The sequence below is a fragment of the Sturnus vulgaris genome, chromosome 3 (genome assembly GCF_052056855.1).
Source record: "Sturnus vulgaris isolate bStuVul1 chromosome 3, bStuVul1.hap1, whole genome shotgun sequence".
In the NCBI taxonomy this organism is placed as follows: domain Eukaryota; kingdom Metazoa; phylum Chordata; class Aves; order Passeriformes; family Sturnidae; genus Sturnus; species Sturnus vulgaris.
In genome coordinates, this window is record NC_142245.1 from 66,985,312 (window position 1) to 67,004,161 (window position 18,850).

Below are 18,850 nucleotides of genomic sequence, written 5' to 3' on the forward strand. Positions count from 1 at the left end.
TTATTTTTTAATTTACATGTTTGTGTACACTTAACATCTTCTTTTTTTCTTCAAGACCTCGATTGGTATAATAACACTCTTTATTGGATTAATTCCATGGGGGAAGTTCAGACCTGGACATTGGACAAAAAAAAGGGTACCACTGAGAGCACTTATGTATCTGACGTCAGAAATGCAAGGACATTGGCCTTTGATTGGTTGGGTCAGTGCTTGTATTGGGCTGGCAAAGCAAATACGGTAGGTATAGCTGCATGTCTTAAAAGAAAAAATCCTTTAAGTCAACAATAAAGACTGTAAGGCAATATTTGGGAAAATGATCCCTACTTCTTGCAACCTGAGATACATTTGGACCTTTGCTATTGTATAGTGTAGAACAAGGAGGCCTTTCTTTCCTCGAGTGATTTTCCACAGTTATACAAAAGTTTGGGGTAAAATATTCGCTAACATTCACTAATACAGGATACTGAATTCACCAGGTGCAAAACAGGCAAATCAAACATGCTATCAACAGTTTTGTTGGATTCAACATTGTAAAAATAAATGATGATAGTGAAAATGGAGGCTGCCCTGTTGATCTCAGTCAAGAAGTAGATGGACTTTATTTTAATCGCATTTGGCACTATTTGTTTACACCAAGAGTTTCAATATTGACCTCTGCTCTGTGACATTTTGCAGATCACTGCAGTTAAGAAATAATTACAATTGCACTTTGTACACTCTCATATCAGGAACACTGACATGTGAATTATTTAAAAGGTATCTGACTTCAAAATTGTAGTGCTAATTTATGCAGTGCTGTCAAATTCTGCCTTTCATTTCTTCTAAGTGCAATGTCAGAAGCTGTTTTAAAAACTGGAGCTAGGAGGCCAGATTTCACACTGCCTTGCACCCTCATTTACACTTGTGAATAGTGAATATGAAGTGGGTGAGAAATTCTGTCAGACAGAAGGCTGCCAAAACTGGGAAAGTGAAGGGAAAAAGCTATTTCAGCTTTTTTCTTTTGTTACTTGCTGGCAAAAATGAACTAATAATTTCGCATTATTCTTCATCCTTTTACTTTGAATGCAAAAGGTTTAGGCTTTGAAAGCTGAAGGCTTGTACAGTCTTTTGATAACCAGCTGTGGAAAAGTCACTAATGTACACTCGGCTGATCATAGCTGATGATGTGATACTAAAGTCAATTTTTTTGTCCCTAGATCTACAGAAAATCACTGTGGGGAGACCATATAGATGTTGTAGCTCATGCTGTGTTCCCAGTGAAGGATCTAGTTGTGGATTCAGTAAATGGCTATTTGTACTGGGCCACAATGTATTCAGTGGAGAGCACAAGATTGAATGGAGAAGAGTATTTCATGTTACAAGAGCAGCTACAGTTTTCTGGTAAACAGGTGACTGATTTTTCACTTTTCTTTCTTTTTGTGAGAGATGGGGTGGAGGGGTGGTGTGTGTTTTAGTATTTAGATTTCTTGAATATAGGCAGTGTTCATAGCTGTCAAAATTGTGGTTGTAATGCTGCTCCTTCCCACATGTGAAAGGCTCTTCTATATTTCCAAATGATTTAAATCTAATGGTCACTTCTGGCTTTCACATCAAAGTGTGGAACTAGAGCTTCATAGCATCCTGCCTCTTTTGTGATGCTCCCCAGCCTGCAGGACCTGACAGGGCCAGTTTTGAGGGTTAACACTTGGCAGGGATACCAGGGTTGCAGAGGTGCTGTTAGAGAAACAGGCTTTACCTGTGGTGGTGAGAGAGGGGAAATGGCATCTGCTCCTGCTGCAGCCTGGCCCAGATTGTTGCTGCTGCCACACTGCTGGTAAGGGCACCACATCTGCCACTGACCCAGAATCACAGAATAACTGAGTTACAAGAGACCTCCAAGATCATCGAGTCCAACCCATGCCCTAACACCTCAACTAGACCATGGCACCAAGTGCCACATCCAGTCTTTTTTAAACACATCCAGGGGTGGTGACTCCACCACTTCCCCAGGCAAAGCATTCCAATACTTTATTATTCTTTCTGTGAAAAACTTCTTCCAAGTATCCAACCTGTTTCTCCCTTGGTGCAGCTTGAGACTGTGTCCTCTGTTCTAACATTCTCCATCTTGCCTGATCATGTCCCTCTTGCAGGAGCAGCAAGTTAAACACCCTGAGGATTGCCAAGGCTCTCCTTTCCCAACCCACCCCTTCCCACCCTTTCCCCATCCTCTCTTTATCCTGTGCCCAAGTCAGACACAGGCCTGGTCCCAGCTTGGCCCCTCTTGCTTTGCCCCAGGCTCATGAGGAGCTCCAGAAGGCTGGGAAGAGGCCTGATGTGAGCAGAGCAGCTCCTCAGAGAGTAGGGGCTTCTTCCAAGTGTGAGTAAAGACATTGGGCAGCACAGGGGGGAAAATGGATGGGAGATTTTTGTTTTAGCTATATTAGGGTGGAGAATGGATTCCATGCAGAAGTAGAAAGGACAGGGAAAATAGAGATGCTATTTCCACCAATAGCTCACCAAATATCCTGTAGTATGTGGAAGCTCATTAGCTCCCTTTTCCTACCTGGAGACATTTTGTTGTGCTCTGACAACCTCCATATCTCTGCTGACCTCTCCCTGCCTTTATTCTACATTCACCACTCTCTGGTGTCCTATCAAGTATCTTAAAAACTTGGTTCACTGCTGGCTCCTCATAGATCACTGTGGTCTTCTCCAAATCCATCCTGCCTCTGCCACCATGTGAGATTTGACCTCATTCTTGGTAGGTGGAATTTGGTGTTGCCTACACAATGGAAGAACTCTGATACTGAGTATTCTCCCCATGGAATATGTCAGAGCATATGCCTTCTCCTTCTTTCCTTCTTTCCTTCCTTCCTTCTTTCCTTCTTTCCTTCTTTCCTTCTTTCCTTCTTTCCTTCTTTCCTTCTTTCCTTCTTTCCTTATTTCCTTATTTCCTTCTTTCCTTCTTTCCTTCTTTCCTTCTTTCCTTCTTTCCTTCTTTCCTTCCTGGAATCCTTCCTTCCTTTCCTTCCTCCCTCCCTCATTCCCTTCCCTCATTCCCTTTGAACTTTTCCAGGCTGTGTGCTGAGCAGGTCAGGCTGAGGGACCATGCCATCTGTTTTTAGTCTGTGGGGTCTCTCTCTGAGAGGAGCTGAATGCTCCACAGCTCAAAGCACAGCCTGTGCAGGGTTGCACTGTCTGCCCCGAGTGCTGGAGTGAGGCACAGTTCGGCTGCTACAAAACAGGTCAGCACAGGTAAGTTTTTGCCTATGTTAACAGCTTACTTTAAAACACAGCCCTTGCTAAAGAAGCCTTTGTTTTTATTCCATCTATCATACAAACTGTATTCCCATTTTACCTCAAGCCAGGTTGTCCATTAAAGAGCATTTCCAGTTTTAGAGATCTATCGCTCTTAGTTAACTTTGTATCATTTCCCTGAACATTTCACTTTCCTTTCCCAGAAGAAAAGAATTTGGTGTTTCTCTGATTATAAAAAAAAGCCAGGCCTAGTTTAGTCCATGAAAGGGAATTAATATTCCGAAAGGCCAGTTAATCTCAGAGGTCTTTTACTTTCATGAGGGCTTGGGAAGAAGGAAGGCAGGTTCTGGTGTGCCACCCACTATGCTTGTAATCCTGCATACACAAGAACTGTAAAACTTTTGTATGTGAGCGAAAAGGAAGCTGGCTGGTGTGGACTGTCTCCATGGAAGGATACGTGCTATCCAAGCTCAGTGGCACACTTGGACTTAGCACATATCTTCCGGATGATCTGTGGCAAAGGACCAACAAGTTCCAGTTTATTCTAAGTGTCAAATCTCAACTTCCTTGCCCTTCTCTTTTGATTCACTGCTTGCTTCTGTGGATCGCCTCATGTTAACCTCAAATTTCTTGTTCTGGCTTTCAAGAACCTTGGCAGCAGTAAGTCTGCTTGTCTGGTCCTGTCATTTTTTTTTTTTTTTCTGCACCTTTCTCTATGTCAGTGATACCAGTCTTCAACCATTCACTTATTCACACCTCCTACAAACAAACATCTCCTCTCCTGCTTCTCTGCTGCCCTAATCTATGCACCAACTTCTTGAACTCAGCCTCCTGCTGTGATGCACGCAGGCAAAAAGCCAAGTAAAAATGTAGATTGAGAAGTGACCAGTTATAGCTGACAGGTGTTTCTTTATCAAAATAAAACTCAGAATAAAATTATCAGAAAAAAAGGACAGCACAACATTCTTTAATGGTGGAATTGTTGAGTTGGTTGTTATTGTCTTATATTGTCTGTGTTATTGTGTTATATTGAGAGGAAAATATAGGTTGCAGAGGTGCTAATATTTATCTTCCTTGCACAATGAAGTCCTTTACCTGAAAAAAGCATGTCATACCTCAGTATTAAAACACAGATGTAATAGTTAATTGCTGTTATCCAACAGTTAAAGCATGTTCTCCACATAAGTGGTTCTTACTGATACTCACCATCTGTTTTTCTAATAAAAAATTGCTGTTCAGCTGGATCTTCAGCAGTTTGTAGCTCTACATCCTTTTAGCTTGAAATCTGAATAGTAGGAATAGGAATAGAAGAGACTACTGTGAAAATGGTTGGTTTCCTAAACAAATACAAAGGCAAGGCTTTGAAAGCCTAATTTCTTTGGCAGGAACTAGATCCTTTTATGGCAATTATTTTATTTTCTCATCAGTTGTTTAGCTCAGCTAGTGTGTATTGGCAGAGCTTGACTGATTTCAGCAGAGCTACTCTGATTTATTCCATCTTAGGTTCTGGCAGAGAATCTCCAGAGCACTTAGCAAGTTGTTTACACTGTACAATATGACTAGAACAAAAGTAATGTATAGGGGAGCAGCAAAGTGCATTATATGGAAGCGGAGCCAGGACCCTTTATGCGTGGTTTCAATATTTCTAGTCAAAAAGTGTTTCAAATAGCTAAGTTTATCCTGCATCTCATGATGTTCAGTTACATTGCACCATCACAAATACATGTCATGCCCAGAGTCTAATACCTCTTATGAACTGAGAAATGTTTGCCTGTTTTTGAAGTGTAACAGAAGGGAGGTGTTAAACTACCGCCTAACTCCTGAAAATGAATAGTACAAATATTTATTTGCCTTTTAAAAATGGTGATATGGGGATCAGGATAAAGAAGATGGACACATCTGTAGGAAAATGTAATAGCTGCAGAAAAAAAAATTAGGCAAGGAAGAAGGACCCAAAAGTTCAAAAAAGCAACATAAATTTAGGAAGATGTCTTTGGTGTTGAGCATGGGAGGGAAATAGGTAAATGGCATAAAATATAGCACGACTGACTAAATATACACTGGGGCAGATACACGCTGTGAGATATTTTTAACAGGACAACCTACAGGAGCAATCATTCAAACCTTGATTTTCTGACACACAATGTCAACAGAAATATGTCAAGAATGTGATTACATAAGGAGCAACAGACAACTAAGTGATATAGCATTTGCTTTCCTGTCATCATCTTCTGCAGTTTATTAATGAAGAGTTAGGGAAAAAAAAAGGCTGTTCCACTTACATACATAATGGAAATTTAAGCTTATAAAAGAATAGTTATGACTAGTGTTTGCATGAGAAGTTTGAGAGCTGCTGGAAAACATGTTCAGAGAGGCCCCAAACAACTTGTAAGCTGTGCTAATGACATAAAATAAATTAAACTTGATAACATTTAGCAGACTAACTTATGGAAGCAAATTCTTTTTATTCACAGAACACATTATTAAATGTCTAATTTTTAGTACTGTTGCATATGGTATTGAATCTGTTGTTTACTGTAGAAACATTTTGAATATGAGATCCTATTAAAAAGAAACAACAAATCTTTCACCTCCTTTAAAGGAAGATGAAACATTGAAGTAACGAACAGGAAGATTGTTTAATTTCCTTCCCCCCTTTACTTATTAATAAATTATTTACAAAAATTTAAATATTCAAATTTCCTGCTTGATCAAATACATGAATTAAAATTTTGCATCTGTTTTCCATAAATAATGCAACATTTTAACTGTTTATGTATAAAATCAAAGCTGGAAAACAAACACAAAAGACCTGAAATACTTTCTTCAAAAAATCATTCTGACTTTCAGACTGGATATCACCCACCTGTTTCAGACAAAGAATGTTAAAATACCAGAAGTATTCTGGAGATTTTGATAGGTAGTTCCACTAAGCTCTTGATATGCTTTTGCTGCCATATCTGAGGTACTCAGATACTCCAGGGATGAACACTGTGACAGGTGTTAAAAAAATGTTATCTAGAATATCATCAGCTGCTATAAATAGGTGTCCACCAAGGACCTGATTATTTTCTAGTGCTATCTCTTTTTGTGTTAGAATAAACATTCATGGTAGAAATGCTATTTCTGCCAATAAAGAGCTACTCATGATGTTGTCTAGACAACTGTTACGCCTAAGGGCTCTTACCTCAGAAGTGAAGATGTATTCAAATTGTTATTTGGACTGTTTTTTCTTAGGTGGTTGGTGTAACTTTGGATCTCACCTATGGTTTTCTTTACTGGCTTGTACAAGATAATCTATGCCTAAACCTATACAGGGCTTCTCTCTGCAAAGAAGGGTAAGTAAATGTATAGCAGAGATAAGAAAGTCTCTATTTTCTAGTTTTTGTCATATTCTTTAAGAAAATATGTCATCCAGTGCTGGGCACACTATTTAGTAATTTAACAATAGACAAAAAAGAAGAGCTAATGATCACGGCTAGCTGATGGCAAGCTACATGTGCTGGAAGGTAACACAGTTTTACAATGAGAGACACAGGGTATGGAACCTCAACTGAACTGAGGTCATGCTTATCAATTTTTAGACTTAGCTTTAGGAAATAATTGCTGCTTATTGTCTATTTTATCTTGGCATTTACAGCACTTGACAGTTTCCAAGTGCCTGGAGCTCTGTAACTTCTCATCTTTCATGAATCTCAGGACTTGAACTGACACCACTTTCTCACCTGAGCAAACAGTACTCAGCAGGCTTTCCTCTTGATCATCCCAAACGTGAAATGCATGCATTACTCCAGAAAGGCAAAGTTTAATACGACAAAACATAATGAACAATGTTTATGGGTTAGCTTGATTATTTACTAAAATCTTGAGAAAAATGGTGGCTTGTTCTTTAAGTGCAAAGTGTATAATAATGTGTAGTAGTTTGTGAAACTGTTTTTGCTCTCTTCCATGTGGAGAATGCAATTATTTAAATTTTTTTTCAAGCATCAGATTAAACTACTTAAACTTAATTGAGCAGCATCTGTATTTACATGTGCCCATAATGTTGCAGGCTGGCTTTGTGGAGAATCAGATGAATTTTCTGAGTGATTTTAGACTTGCTATGATTAATAGTAAACACTTAAAGGATCAAAATATGTTGATTAGTTTTAGCTGGAACATGCAGCTCCATTATGAACCAATTGGCAGCCATAAATCATTGTCCCTGGCATGCCAGAGTACAGAGATTAGAAGTGATCCATCCTAATGGACCTGATGGTGTGTCAAAGCTTTTCCAATTTTGTTTTGGATGGCATGTGGCTAAGCTCAAAGAACATTTCTGAGATGGCAAAATGATTCCTCCTACAACATATTTAATCTCTTACCAAGATGAATTGGGACCTAAAAAGGCCTGTAAGTTTTGACATACAATATACAAGGCAGATTAAATCACCAGTGATCCCAGTGAAGAAAAATGTTAATAGATCTTAATAAATAATGGGAGAAAACTAGCAGGGTCAAATAAATCTGGCTTCCTGATATAGTGAAGTATAATGAATCTCATGCTCTGCAGTAGACTTCACTGTTTCAGTAGAATTGCTGAGAAAAGGTGGGCTGATTTTTCAAAATACTCATTTTTCTGCATCTATGCAGCAGAATCTTAAACCATTTTATAATTGTTTTCCAATGAAATAAAGGGAATGAAAGCCTTATTGTTCTTCCTGCAGTGTTTAATATTCTGAAAAGTGTTCTGCTTTTAAGAGCTTAAAGAAAAAAATTTGATTTGATTTTCTGCCTCCTACATTTTAGAATTTGAATTTCAAGTATTAAGAACTTGAATTATAAGAAATTTAACAACATGTCAAACATTGCATAAATCTATTCCCTCTATATGTGTGCTATCAGCTTGCTAATTTCATACATGTTTCCACAGTTGTGGTAATGCCATCATCACGGAATTTCCAGCATGGAGTACTTCAGAAATATCTCTGGGTGCGCTGGAATACTACAGTGGTCGTCTGTTCTGGATTAATAGGCTTCAGATCATTACAGTCCAGGAAGTCAATCAGAGCATTAGCATTCCCTTCTCACAACCAGCACAGTTTACAGCCTTCACCCTTGTTCAGGCATCACTTAAACCTTTGCCAGGTATATTATTCTCTTAATCTAAACTCCTCAATAAAGGTATTCACTCTCAGCCTGCAGTTCTTCATTCTTGAAATTCTTTAGTCATTTGACTTATTAATAAAAATATCAGGTTACATGTGATATATATATATATATATATATATATATATACACACTACCTGATAAATATATCAGGATAATGTGCAATTATAAAAGCTGATGGTAGACATATGGATAAAAAGAATATGTGTTGTTGTTATTTATTGTTTCTCTTTAATGTTGGCTTACAGGATTTACTTTAATGTTTTAGGTCACATTTGAATAGTCTACCTATTTCTCACATTCTTTAGATTATTATTATTATTTCTTCTGCTTATGGACAGGAAATTTTACTTCTACTCCAAAAGTGATTCCAGATTCAGTGCCAGAGTCTTCTTTTAGAATTAAAGGAAATTCCTCAAGTTTCCATATCACTTGGAGTCCCTCTACAAAGGTGGAATGGGGAACTGTCTTTTACTGCGTGGGATCAAAAGCTCTACAAGTGAGGGTATTGATGCCATCCCTCCCTATTATCCATGTGTATTACTGCATCTACTTGGTGATACATCTATTTTTAAAAAGAAATTGAGTTTGTTTCTTCTCCAGCATTTACAAATTGGTCAAGAACCAAACTAAATTGCAATCAGAGTGCAAGTTGTCCAATTTCTCCATCACTACAGCCAGCAGTGGCTCTGGGCTGGTGGTTGGGATGTGAAGAGCCAGAAAAGGAGATCACAGTGATCAAAATTTAGTGAGAAAGCCTCTCAGAGTAACTCAGAGACAGAAGTGTCCTCTGAGATGGCAATGGGACAGCCTTTGCCTGAATGTGAAATCTAGCCTTCATCCCCCCTTCAGTGCATTTGGCAAGCCCTACTTTAAATTCAAAGTGCAGATTGATGGCACATCACTAAGCATCACTGCAGTGCCACAGGAGCTGGTGAAATGATGGCTGCTCACAGGAAGAGAAGCTGTGTTTGAATTTAGTTGACTGGTTTGGTGAGGGAATTTTGGAAAACTGGAGGCCTTTTGAGTAGGAAAAAAAGTCTTACTTTATTTTGTTCTGTTTGATTTCATTTGCAGTCTCTGGAGAGTGAAGGATGCCTTCACCCCCATGATCTGACAGTGCCATCCTACCGAGTGGATTGGCTGGAACCATTTGCACTCTTTGATTTTACTGTCACTCCATACACTTACTGGGGCAAGGCACCAATGACATCTGTATCCCTTCGAGCCCCTGAAGGAGGTACTAAAATTTTACATCCTGTTCCTCCTGTGTCATGGGTACTGGGAGCAGATCAATGTCAGCAAGTGAAAACCTGGCAAAGGGTGAGCAGTTTTCAGAGCTAGTCAGATGCAGGCAGAGTTGCAAGGATGTGTTTCTGAGTATATTTGGCAATCATTTGTTGCATCCATAAATGCAGACAATTGAAGTAATTTAATTAAAAACAGAAAATGCAGGACAATATATCCAGCATGTGCCTGTGACTACGAGTAGGAAAGAGAAATTGAATCAATTAAAATTAACACAAAAGGCTGCATTCAATATCTTAACCACTTAGTAGATTTTTAATAAATGTTACACACATTTTACTCCTGCTTCAGTGTTTATTTGTGATCTTATGCATGTCAAAATTAAGTTAGTTAAAATATAGTGTTGAGTGACTGAAGCACTGAGAAGGCTTATGAGATGCAGTAGCTTTTGAAGTGAATAGGAGAGAGGATAGGATATGCTCTGTGTTGTGAAAATTTTTACAGCCCCATAGTAACACACAGGATTTGGCTAAATAGATATGTCCCAGTCTCAGTGCAGGAGTGCAGTTTTTTCCTGTTTTTACAGCTCTTTCTTTTGGTTAGGCAAGTTAAAATTAGATAGCCTCACACCAATGAAAAACAGAAAGGAATTACTAATTGCTATTAAGTTTTAGATAATCTTCTGCAGAGTTAGTTATGAGGTAGGGTTTCTGTTTTAACAGGAGTATTTTGTTCTGTGTATTTTATCTTTATTTTTTTATACAGTTCCTTCAGCCCCTAGGAACCCTAGAATATATGTGTTACAAAATAACCTACACGGAAGTGATGAGCAAGTCCTTGTTGAGTTCAGGTGGGACAGACCTGAAAGGGAAAATGGAATATTAACACAGTACAAGGTTTACTATCAGCTATTGAATCAGAGCAGCACTGCTGGCACTCCCATGGAGTGGATTGAAATCAATGTTAAACCCATCCAGATGCTGTTTTCTCTCAAGGATGTGCTTCCCAGCCTCACAGTAAGGTTTCAGGTATGAAAAATTACTAAGCTTGTCTCGTGCTGGATGGTAGATGTTATCTGTGCAGTCTGACGTGTTTGCCTGGGAGATATTTTTTTGGCTTGGGGCAAGATCTTGTCGTTTCTGCATGTAGAACTGATGATTTGCTGACTCGCCCTTGGGTACCTGGCTTAACCTCTCTGTGTATCATGTTGTTCACTAAATGGTGAAGCCCAAAAGAAACTTTTCTAGAGCTTTCCCCAAGCTACTTCTAAAAAGTGCAAGTTGAACACAGATTCAACTGATCTGGCGGGGAGTGACAGGCCTTTTGAACAGAGCCACAGTTTGAGAAATGCAAGGACTCATGCGGCTTCCATGGAAAGAGACTTCCAGTCTCAAAACTTGTCAAGAAGTCATATTTTCACTGGAATAAAAGTTTTGGAACAGACAGAATGTGTACTCAAAGTACAAGTTAAAAGCATGAAAGCAGATAATAGACCAGATACTAATAGGGGAGACCATGCTGATTGCAAGGTCAGCAAATAGTAGGAATTGTTCCAGGCTGGGAAAGGAACCAAAAAGACTGCCTGGAGTCCTTTTGAGATCTAACTGTTAAAATGCAGCATGGATTGTCAATCTCTGGGCCACTGCTTAAAATTCTCTTCATAGCCACAGAGCCAACTTGAATGTAGCTTTTGAACTGACCAGCACAGCCTATGTCAAACAGAGCACACACTTATGTCCCTAGATGAGCAGACAGGGGTTCTGTCTCAATTGACTCTACAGGCTCTCAAATGCAGTCATTCATGCTGTTACTTAACATAAGTATCAATCTCCTGTCCCACAGGTGCAGGCCTTCACCTCTGTAGGTCCAGGACCTTTGTCTGATATGGCAGAGAGGAATTCATCAGGTAGGGATCATTTAGTTGCCATCTCATGGTTTGTGTGCAATAGCTGGTGAAAATGATAGTACAAGAATTTGGTAGTCTGATAAATAGCCTCCAACACTTCATGTAGCATATAGCAGACACAACAGAGGAAAGAGTTACATCCTCTGACACGAAAGATTGACACATTCCTTATCATTAGACTAAATTTTGGGAATTTCAAGCCTTTCCTCAAAACTATGCTAAATTAGCTTTTTTTTGTGCAACTCCAGGCTAGCATGGAGTAGTAGGGTTTTACCTGCAATCTATATACTGCTAGAGATGATAATCTATTTCTAATTAGGCTGTCAAAGTTAACTAGGAGAGTTAGACATCCACTAGAGATCATAGGCTATTTCTAGTTTGTCTGTTAAAGGCAATTAAATAAGCAAATCTATTTTACTATGCTTAAATTTGTTAGGTAAGCATTCACAATGCCCTGAAAATATCTTAGTAGTCTGATTGTGATGACAAGAGGGCATATCATTACTTTATTTATTTAATGTGGCATACAAACAAATACAACAAGTTCAGAACCATCATTTATTTGTATCTTGTACTTTCTTTCCTTATAACAACTGATTATCTAGGATTTTTTTTTTGTTAATTCTGCTGTGCCCTTTTCCTTCCAGATCTTTTCCCTGTCCCAACTCTAATAACTATTTCTGCCAGCAAGTTGTTTCTTACTGACATAGACAGTGGTCAAACTATATGGGAACTTTCAGCAGAGACTAATGTAAAAGACATCTGTTATACTGCTAATGATGACAAAGCATACCATATCATTGATGATTCTCTTTTTGTTCTGAATATACAGAATGCTTCAATGTTTCAGGTATTCCTTTGCTCATTCTCTTACTTGAGAGAATCTAGGAAAATGATCATTACATGACCATTAATGCCATTATTTTATGACCAGCTGTGTTTTTGAAAAATTAAAAATGAACAGAGTATGCCATTGTTAAAGTTGTCCTGTTAATCATAAATGGTTTTTCTGACATCTACTTTGTTGATATTTTATCAGATGTTTAATTTAAAATTAATACTAATAAATATAAGAAATTTGTATTTTGTATCACATTTAATTTGATTTAATTTAATTTACTTCATTCTAATTTCAAGAATATGGAGGCAACAATTGATATTTGTGAAACAGTAATTTTGATTTGTCTAAAAATATTGCCAATCCATGACGCATCTTTGTATTTTGACTTCTACTTCCCAAGTAGACATTTTTCTTTCTGAAAGAAATTGATTTTAGTAATGTCTTAACATCAGGTTGGAAAATTCTGTCCTTTTTAAATTTTTTTCTTAAGTTTTTCAAAGATGCATATCTTCACAATGTCACAGCCATCACAGTTGACTGGATTGCAAGACATCTCTTTGTTGCCCTGAAAACACCACAGGATGAAACTCAAATATTTGTTATTGATCTTGAGCTCAAGAAAAAATCTCTAAAAGCCTTGAACATGCAGCTGGGCAAAAGTAATTCAACTGTATCATCTCTGTTGTCATATCCTTTCTTAAGGTAAGGCACATACTACTAATAACTTTTTAAAAGCAAATTTTAGACATGATTTTTATTAAAACTTGAACTGTTAAAGACCAAAAAGGACCTTTTATTGTAGATGAGTTTTGGAATTCTGTAAATCTCAGAAATATTTGGATGTGGTATTAATTTAGAACTGCTAGTTGAGCTTGGACATATCTAATTTCAAAAAGATGTCTGTGTTTGAGTAAAGATTTCAACTTATGCTTAAATACTGATAGGTTCTTCTATATGCGTTATGCAAATAAAAGTCAGCACCAGACAACAATTTTTTTTACAGTAGCCATTTTATCCAGAATAACCAGTTACTGTGTCAGACTAGGATTGCATTTAGGTTGAAGTTTTTCTACTGAAAGCAATGCATTTTCTTTGGCAGCCGCTTGTACTGGATGGAAGAGCTTGAAAATGGCAGCCACATGTTTTATTATGATATTCTGAACAGCACCGTGCACCACATCCTGGGACACGGATTGGTAGAAAAACAGATGAGGAACTACTGCACCTGTAATGTCACAGAAGTGGAGCTAGGAAGACCTTTGAGTATGGACTTGTCTGACTCCAAAAATCCCCAGCTGCTTTTTATCAGAGGAAGAGATGAAATATGGGCCTCAGATGTGGATGGTTGCCACTGCTGGAGAATTATCAAAATACCAAATATTCAAGGTCTGAGTGTCTTTCATTTTTTCTAGGTACAGTTAGTGATTCTTGCTGTCTCTTACTACAAACAACATTCATTTCAAAAAATGGCATTCATGAAGCATTTTGTTTATAAAACAGTCTACAGTCAATATGGACAAAATGTTTCTGTTCTATGTTTCCAGTTGTGTCCCCTGTTCATACAAACTAGGAGAAAGAGCAGTGTGAAGATATTTACTGATGCAAATATTCTAATAATACGTAAAAGAAATGCTACAACTTGAAGTCCTACTTGTCAATAGATTTCACTTATAATATTAACACATTATACTGCTAGGGTTTCATGTTAGCTACACCTATTGCAGTTTATGGCATTGCAGACTTCATCATATGAGGAAAGTGCTTTACACAGGTAGGGTCTTGTATGACAAATTATCCATGTTTTACTTGTGATAATAACACTTATCCTTGGTTGCTCAGTTTCCAGCTCAGTTCTGGAGGCATGCTGGTAAAGCTGCTCTGTTACCACAGGAGGTGACTTAGTTGTTCCTGAGACATGGCAGATAATGGTGGTTTTCATCTTGGAAAAAAGAGCAACATTTCTTTAGACATCTCTTGCTTTTGAGTTTTGTTTCTTGTGTTTGCTAATTGAATAGCAGTTCTCATAATTATGGGTAATTAAACACCTTCAACCTGTAAACTGGAATAACAGTGTCTCAGCTTCATGAGAGCCACTGGAAAATATCAGAAATCTCAAGGGCGTTCTTTGAGGATACAGTATGTCCAAGATACCTATATGGACACACTGTGAATACAAGCACCTGCCTGCTCCTGTAAAATCATCTGCTCAAGGTTGACTATAAAACTTATTTATGCAATGTTTTCCTACAGGTAATAAAATTGGCAGCTTGACTGCAGATCAGAAATTTATATACTGGACCACTGAAACGAAAGAATACACTGAAATTTGGCTAGCAAATAAAGAAAGCAGAAGACACTTTCTGCACAAGAGAGCAAACCATATGCTGAAAATCTTAGCTTACAGCTCAGCAACACAATCATATCCAGGTAAAGGGGATTTGGGTTGTTTTGTGAATGTAACCAATTTCTTTCAGAGCATGTATTTAAGTTGCAGATTGTGCTATGCGTATTTATGTAAAGTATGCTTCATGGATTTGAGCATTTGAACATTGCTTCAACAATTTGCACTTTTTAAAAAGGATGAATATAAGGACTCGCCTTGTGTTGGTTACAGTGGAAGCTCACAATGATGAATATTGCCCATTTGTTAATGCCAAGCTTTGCCTATTTTCAAAGTTGTGTCAGATCTGGAGTTTTAGAAAAGGTGGTGCACGTTATAGCACAGAAAAAGAGCAAATATGTTTCACAGTGTTGTGGCAAGAGTTTCATAGTGATCCCTGTTATGACACAGATTTCTGAGTTTGTTCACAAGTATGTAAAACTAAAAAAAAAGTCCATTCTTCCAAAGACAAAGAGATAAGAACTCTGCTTAATAAAGTGATTTATAATGAAGTGCCCAAGAGACAACTACTGATTACATTATAGTAGACCCAGGCTTCACTTAGGACTCCTAATATTTTAAACAAACCATTGTAGAATGATAATGAAATAAATGAAACATTAGTCTTAATAGAAAATTAGGATTCATAGTACCTATAAGGATTATCATTTTAAATGCAGAACAGCTACTACCACGATGAATATATTCAAAATAATTCTTGAACTCTGGTTTTGCACAAAAAAACCTGGCAAATATACAAATGAATATTTTAACAAGATGAACTTCTTTGGAATAAAAAAATTCACATTCTTTTGGGTAGCTGGTGCAGTCCTGCCTGCCTGCAGCTGCTCTGACCAATGCTCAGGCTATTCTTGCCAACATTTTGGGCATGTTTGTTCTTATGAGATCTGTGTGGGCTTGGCATTGGTGCAGGAGCCTGGTTTGGCCCTGGTACAGAATGTGCCAATCCCTTTCCCCAGGGACAGGGTTTCCTGCAAGAGCCCCAGGCTTAGCTGGTGCAGAAAAGGAAGAACCAAATTTCAGTCCAAATGGATTATTTCTACCCAGAGATCCCCACGGAGATTTTCTAATTTACATTGACTGCTGCAAATATATCCAGAGGAATATGCATGAATCTGACTTTGGCAGGAATGGCAGGGTTGCTCACTTTGGGAGAAAAGATCTTGACTATGAGGTCAGTTGTTGTGGCCTAAGGGCAAGCACTGGTTCTTGTACCTTCTTCCCTGTGCACATCCCTAAATTTCTTCCTTCTTAGCAGGAAGTCTATTTAATAGATTTTTATTTTGTTTTTGAAAGTACATCAAGTGATGAGGAATTTTCTTTTGTTATTTTTCAGTAACTGTTAGTGTAGTTTTCTATTGTTGTCTCCCTCCAGACTCCTTTTCTACCTCTCAAATTTGTCTCTCATTATCTGTTGTTACATTACACATTGAAAGCTGTTTGGAAGAAACAGCAGATAACATTTAATTACTAGAGAAAGGCAATATCTATTCAGCATATCTATCTCACCTGTAACAGGCAAGTTTGGGCTCATCAATATGTATTGCCCTGACAACACAGCAACAATTTGCATTTCCATCTTCTACTTCAAGAAGAACCTAAATTCTTTATTAAAGTTGTATCTTATAAAATATAAATGAGAGTTTCTTTGAGGACCGCTGTTTTTGTATCTATGAAGGTAATCAAATAAAGTACTTTCAGGTGGAATTTTCTTCTGTTTCTCGTTGTGAGAGCAGAAAAAATACTTTGTAGTTATTCTTTCTCATATGAAGGGTGGTAGAATCCCATGCAAGTTTGGATTGGTCCAGCCATAATTTTAAATTTTAATCTTTTGATGTCTTTCCTAGATAAAAGATGCCTGATACTCTTGCCAGACACTGAGAAACCTACTATCCTTGCTACGACTAACACCAGTTTTACATTAAGCTTGCCATCTGTCACACCGCAGCAGCTATGCCCTGGCATATCCCAGCCTACACCAACGTACCTGGTATTTTTCAGACAAATGACCAACATCTGCAGGAACTCAAGACAATGTTTGTCTGTTCCAGAACAAAACACATTGGTATGGCTACTTCACACAGAAATGCATGTGATATCATCTATGAACAAGGAATGTGATATCGCTTTTAGAGATTTTATGAACCATTTTGTAGTTTTCTGTCAGTGAGTTTTTCCATTTCTACATCCCAATGGTAACTGTACTTTCTCCATGGTATTTGGTAATTGGTAGATGCCTTAGTTTTCCTTTGTGCAAGTACCCCCCTACATTTTGGCTTGTTTTTGGTATGTGCTTTCTTTTCTGTAGGGAGCTATTACTGGAACTGTGATTCTAACATTCTTTTTTTAAACACTAAAGCATATTACTATGCAAAAACACTACTGTATTCCTTTTTAAACACAGATTTAATTGACAGATTATTGGGTTGACATATGAGTCTCTTTTCTAAGAATGCATGTTTATTTTCTGATTTTGACTTACAGGAATATCAGGGTCCTATTGCTGTCTTAGAGAACCTACAGCCATTTTCAAGTTATGCCATACAAGTTGCAGTGAAAAACTACTATTCAGATGAGGGAGCACTGCCTGTGGGAGAAGGCACAGTCGGCACAACTCTATATGGAGGTTTGTTTCATACTTTATTCTGATTTTGTACAGAGTTCTCATCTCAGTTAGAGAAAGGTGTATGCAGGTTTGGGTTGTAAATCAGAAAGCAGACAAATAGTCTGCTTAAAATATAAGCTGTGTAGATCTTCACGAGGTTTTGGCAAGCAGACTTGATGAATTTGTAAGTTTCATTCAATATATTTGTATATATTCTTTATTGCTTTGGCTTATTGGCTTCCTGAGGGAAGATAAATTATGGTTACAAGTGACTAAACAGTTGCAGTTTCTGCCTTGGACCACATCTTTAAATAAGTTGTATTTGAATGTGTGGTTATGCAGGTTTAAATATCTGTGTTACATATTCATTCAGCATTAAGATTTTTTCTCTTGGCTTGATGTCATTCTCATAATTGCTGTTTCTAAGATTTGTTTTGTTGTGAACCAGGCTGAAGAAACAACGCTTCATTTTTACTTTTGGCCCAAATGAAAACAGCTCATTTTCAGTTAATTTCAAGAATTTTGATGTGTCCTTTCAGTCCTCGTTCTTTGAGAATACTACAGTCTGATCTACATCCCTCTCGTGCTTGTAAATACCTCAATTAGGGCAGGGAGATGCTTCTACTCATTCCCTGCTTCACTCTACCTGTTTGCAGCTGTAGGGCAGCTACTGTGCCAGTTTCCTTTAAGCTCTGAACATCCAGAAAGAGAAGCATCATGCTAAAGGTGCATGCTATGCTTTTACACATGTTGCACCCCAACCCAACAGATTGACCTTGCTCAGCACTTTTTGTTGTTTTGCATGTGTAATTTTGTACATGCACACTTGTCTTTATGAGGCTCTGCATTTGTGCTCCTCTTCAGATAACTTTCTCAGTGCTTCTGCTGAACTCCTTTGCTGAAAATATGGAAAGCCATTTCGAGATGTAGCTATTCCCCATAGTATACAGAGTCCTTGCTCTTCTGTTGTATCAGTTTTGCTCTCTTGTGCCTGGTGTCACCAGCCAGTGTCAGCTTGATCCACATAAACTCTTCACTTGCAAAGTCATTAGGCACCTCTGTCATTCCTAAGTCAGAAAGTCAGAATTATACCCAAGTTTACATGACAGCATATCTGTGTTTTGCTGAAGGACTGGGGAGGTCATACCTAGGGATATTTGATGTTGAACTCACTGGGATGTGGGAATGCTGTGGTCCCCATCTTCATTAGTTTTCCTGCCTGGATCTTGTCCTGCAGAGTTGGAGCAGTTATTTTTCTGAGAGAGGGTAAGGGAGTGAAACAGAGGCAGAGCAGTCTTTGGCCCTTGGGCACTGGCTCCCTCAGCCCGGCTGCATCAGGGCTGGCTGTGGCTGGCACAGAGCCGTGCAGGCTGCACAGCTCTGCAAGTGGATATTGCTGTGACATGCAGTGAGGGAGCCACAGCAGGACTCCTAAGGTTTTCCCTTACCTTCTTTTACCTCTCC

General features: G+C 38.2%; 1 protein-coding gene across 1 annotated transcript in view; it reads left to right on the top strand.

The window, feature by feature from the left end:
• Window positions 1–18,850, top strand: part of ROS1 (ROS proto-oncogene 1, receptor tyrosine kinase) — a 73,728-nt gene that overhangs the window by 18,292 nt on the left and 36,586 nt on the right. Inside the window, exons 16-29 of the mRNA XM_088162838.1 lie at window positions 56–237; window positions 1,197–1,388; window positions 6,475–6,575; window positions 8,150–8,364; window positions 8,727–8,884; window positions 9,463–9,625; window positions 10,399–10,661; window positions 11,476–11,539; window positions 12,187–12,389; window positions 12,871–13,082; window positions 13,480–13,766; window positions 14,631–14,807; window positions 16,629–16,846; window positions 17,266–17,407. Of these exons, the coding sequence (XP_088018964.1) occupies window positions 56–237; window positions 1,197–1,388; window positions 6,475–6,575; window positions 8,150–8,364; window positions 8,727–8,884; window positions 9,463–9,625; window positions 10,399–10,661; window positions 11,476–11,539; window positions 12,187–12,389; window positions 12,871–13,082; window positions 13,480–13,766; window positions 14,631–14,807; window positions 16,629–16,846; window positions 17,266–17,407 (2,577 nt within the window). The remainder of the gene's footprint in view (window positions 1–55; window positions 238–1,196; window positions 1,389–6,474; window positions 6,576–8,149; window positions 8,365–8,726; window positions 8,885–9,462; window positions 9,626–10,398; window positions 10,662–11,475; window positions 11,540–12,186; window positions 12,390–12,870; window positions 13,083–13,479; window positions 13,767–14,630; window positions 14,808–16,628; window positions 16,847–17,265; window positions 17,408–18,850) is intronic.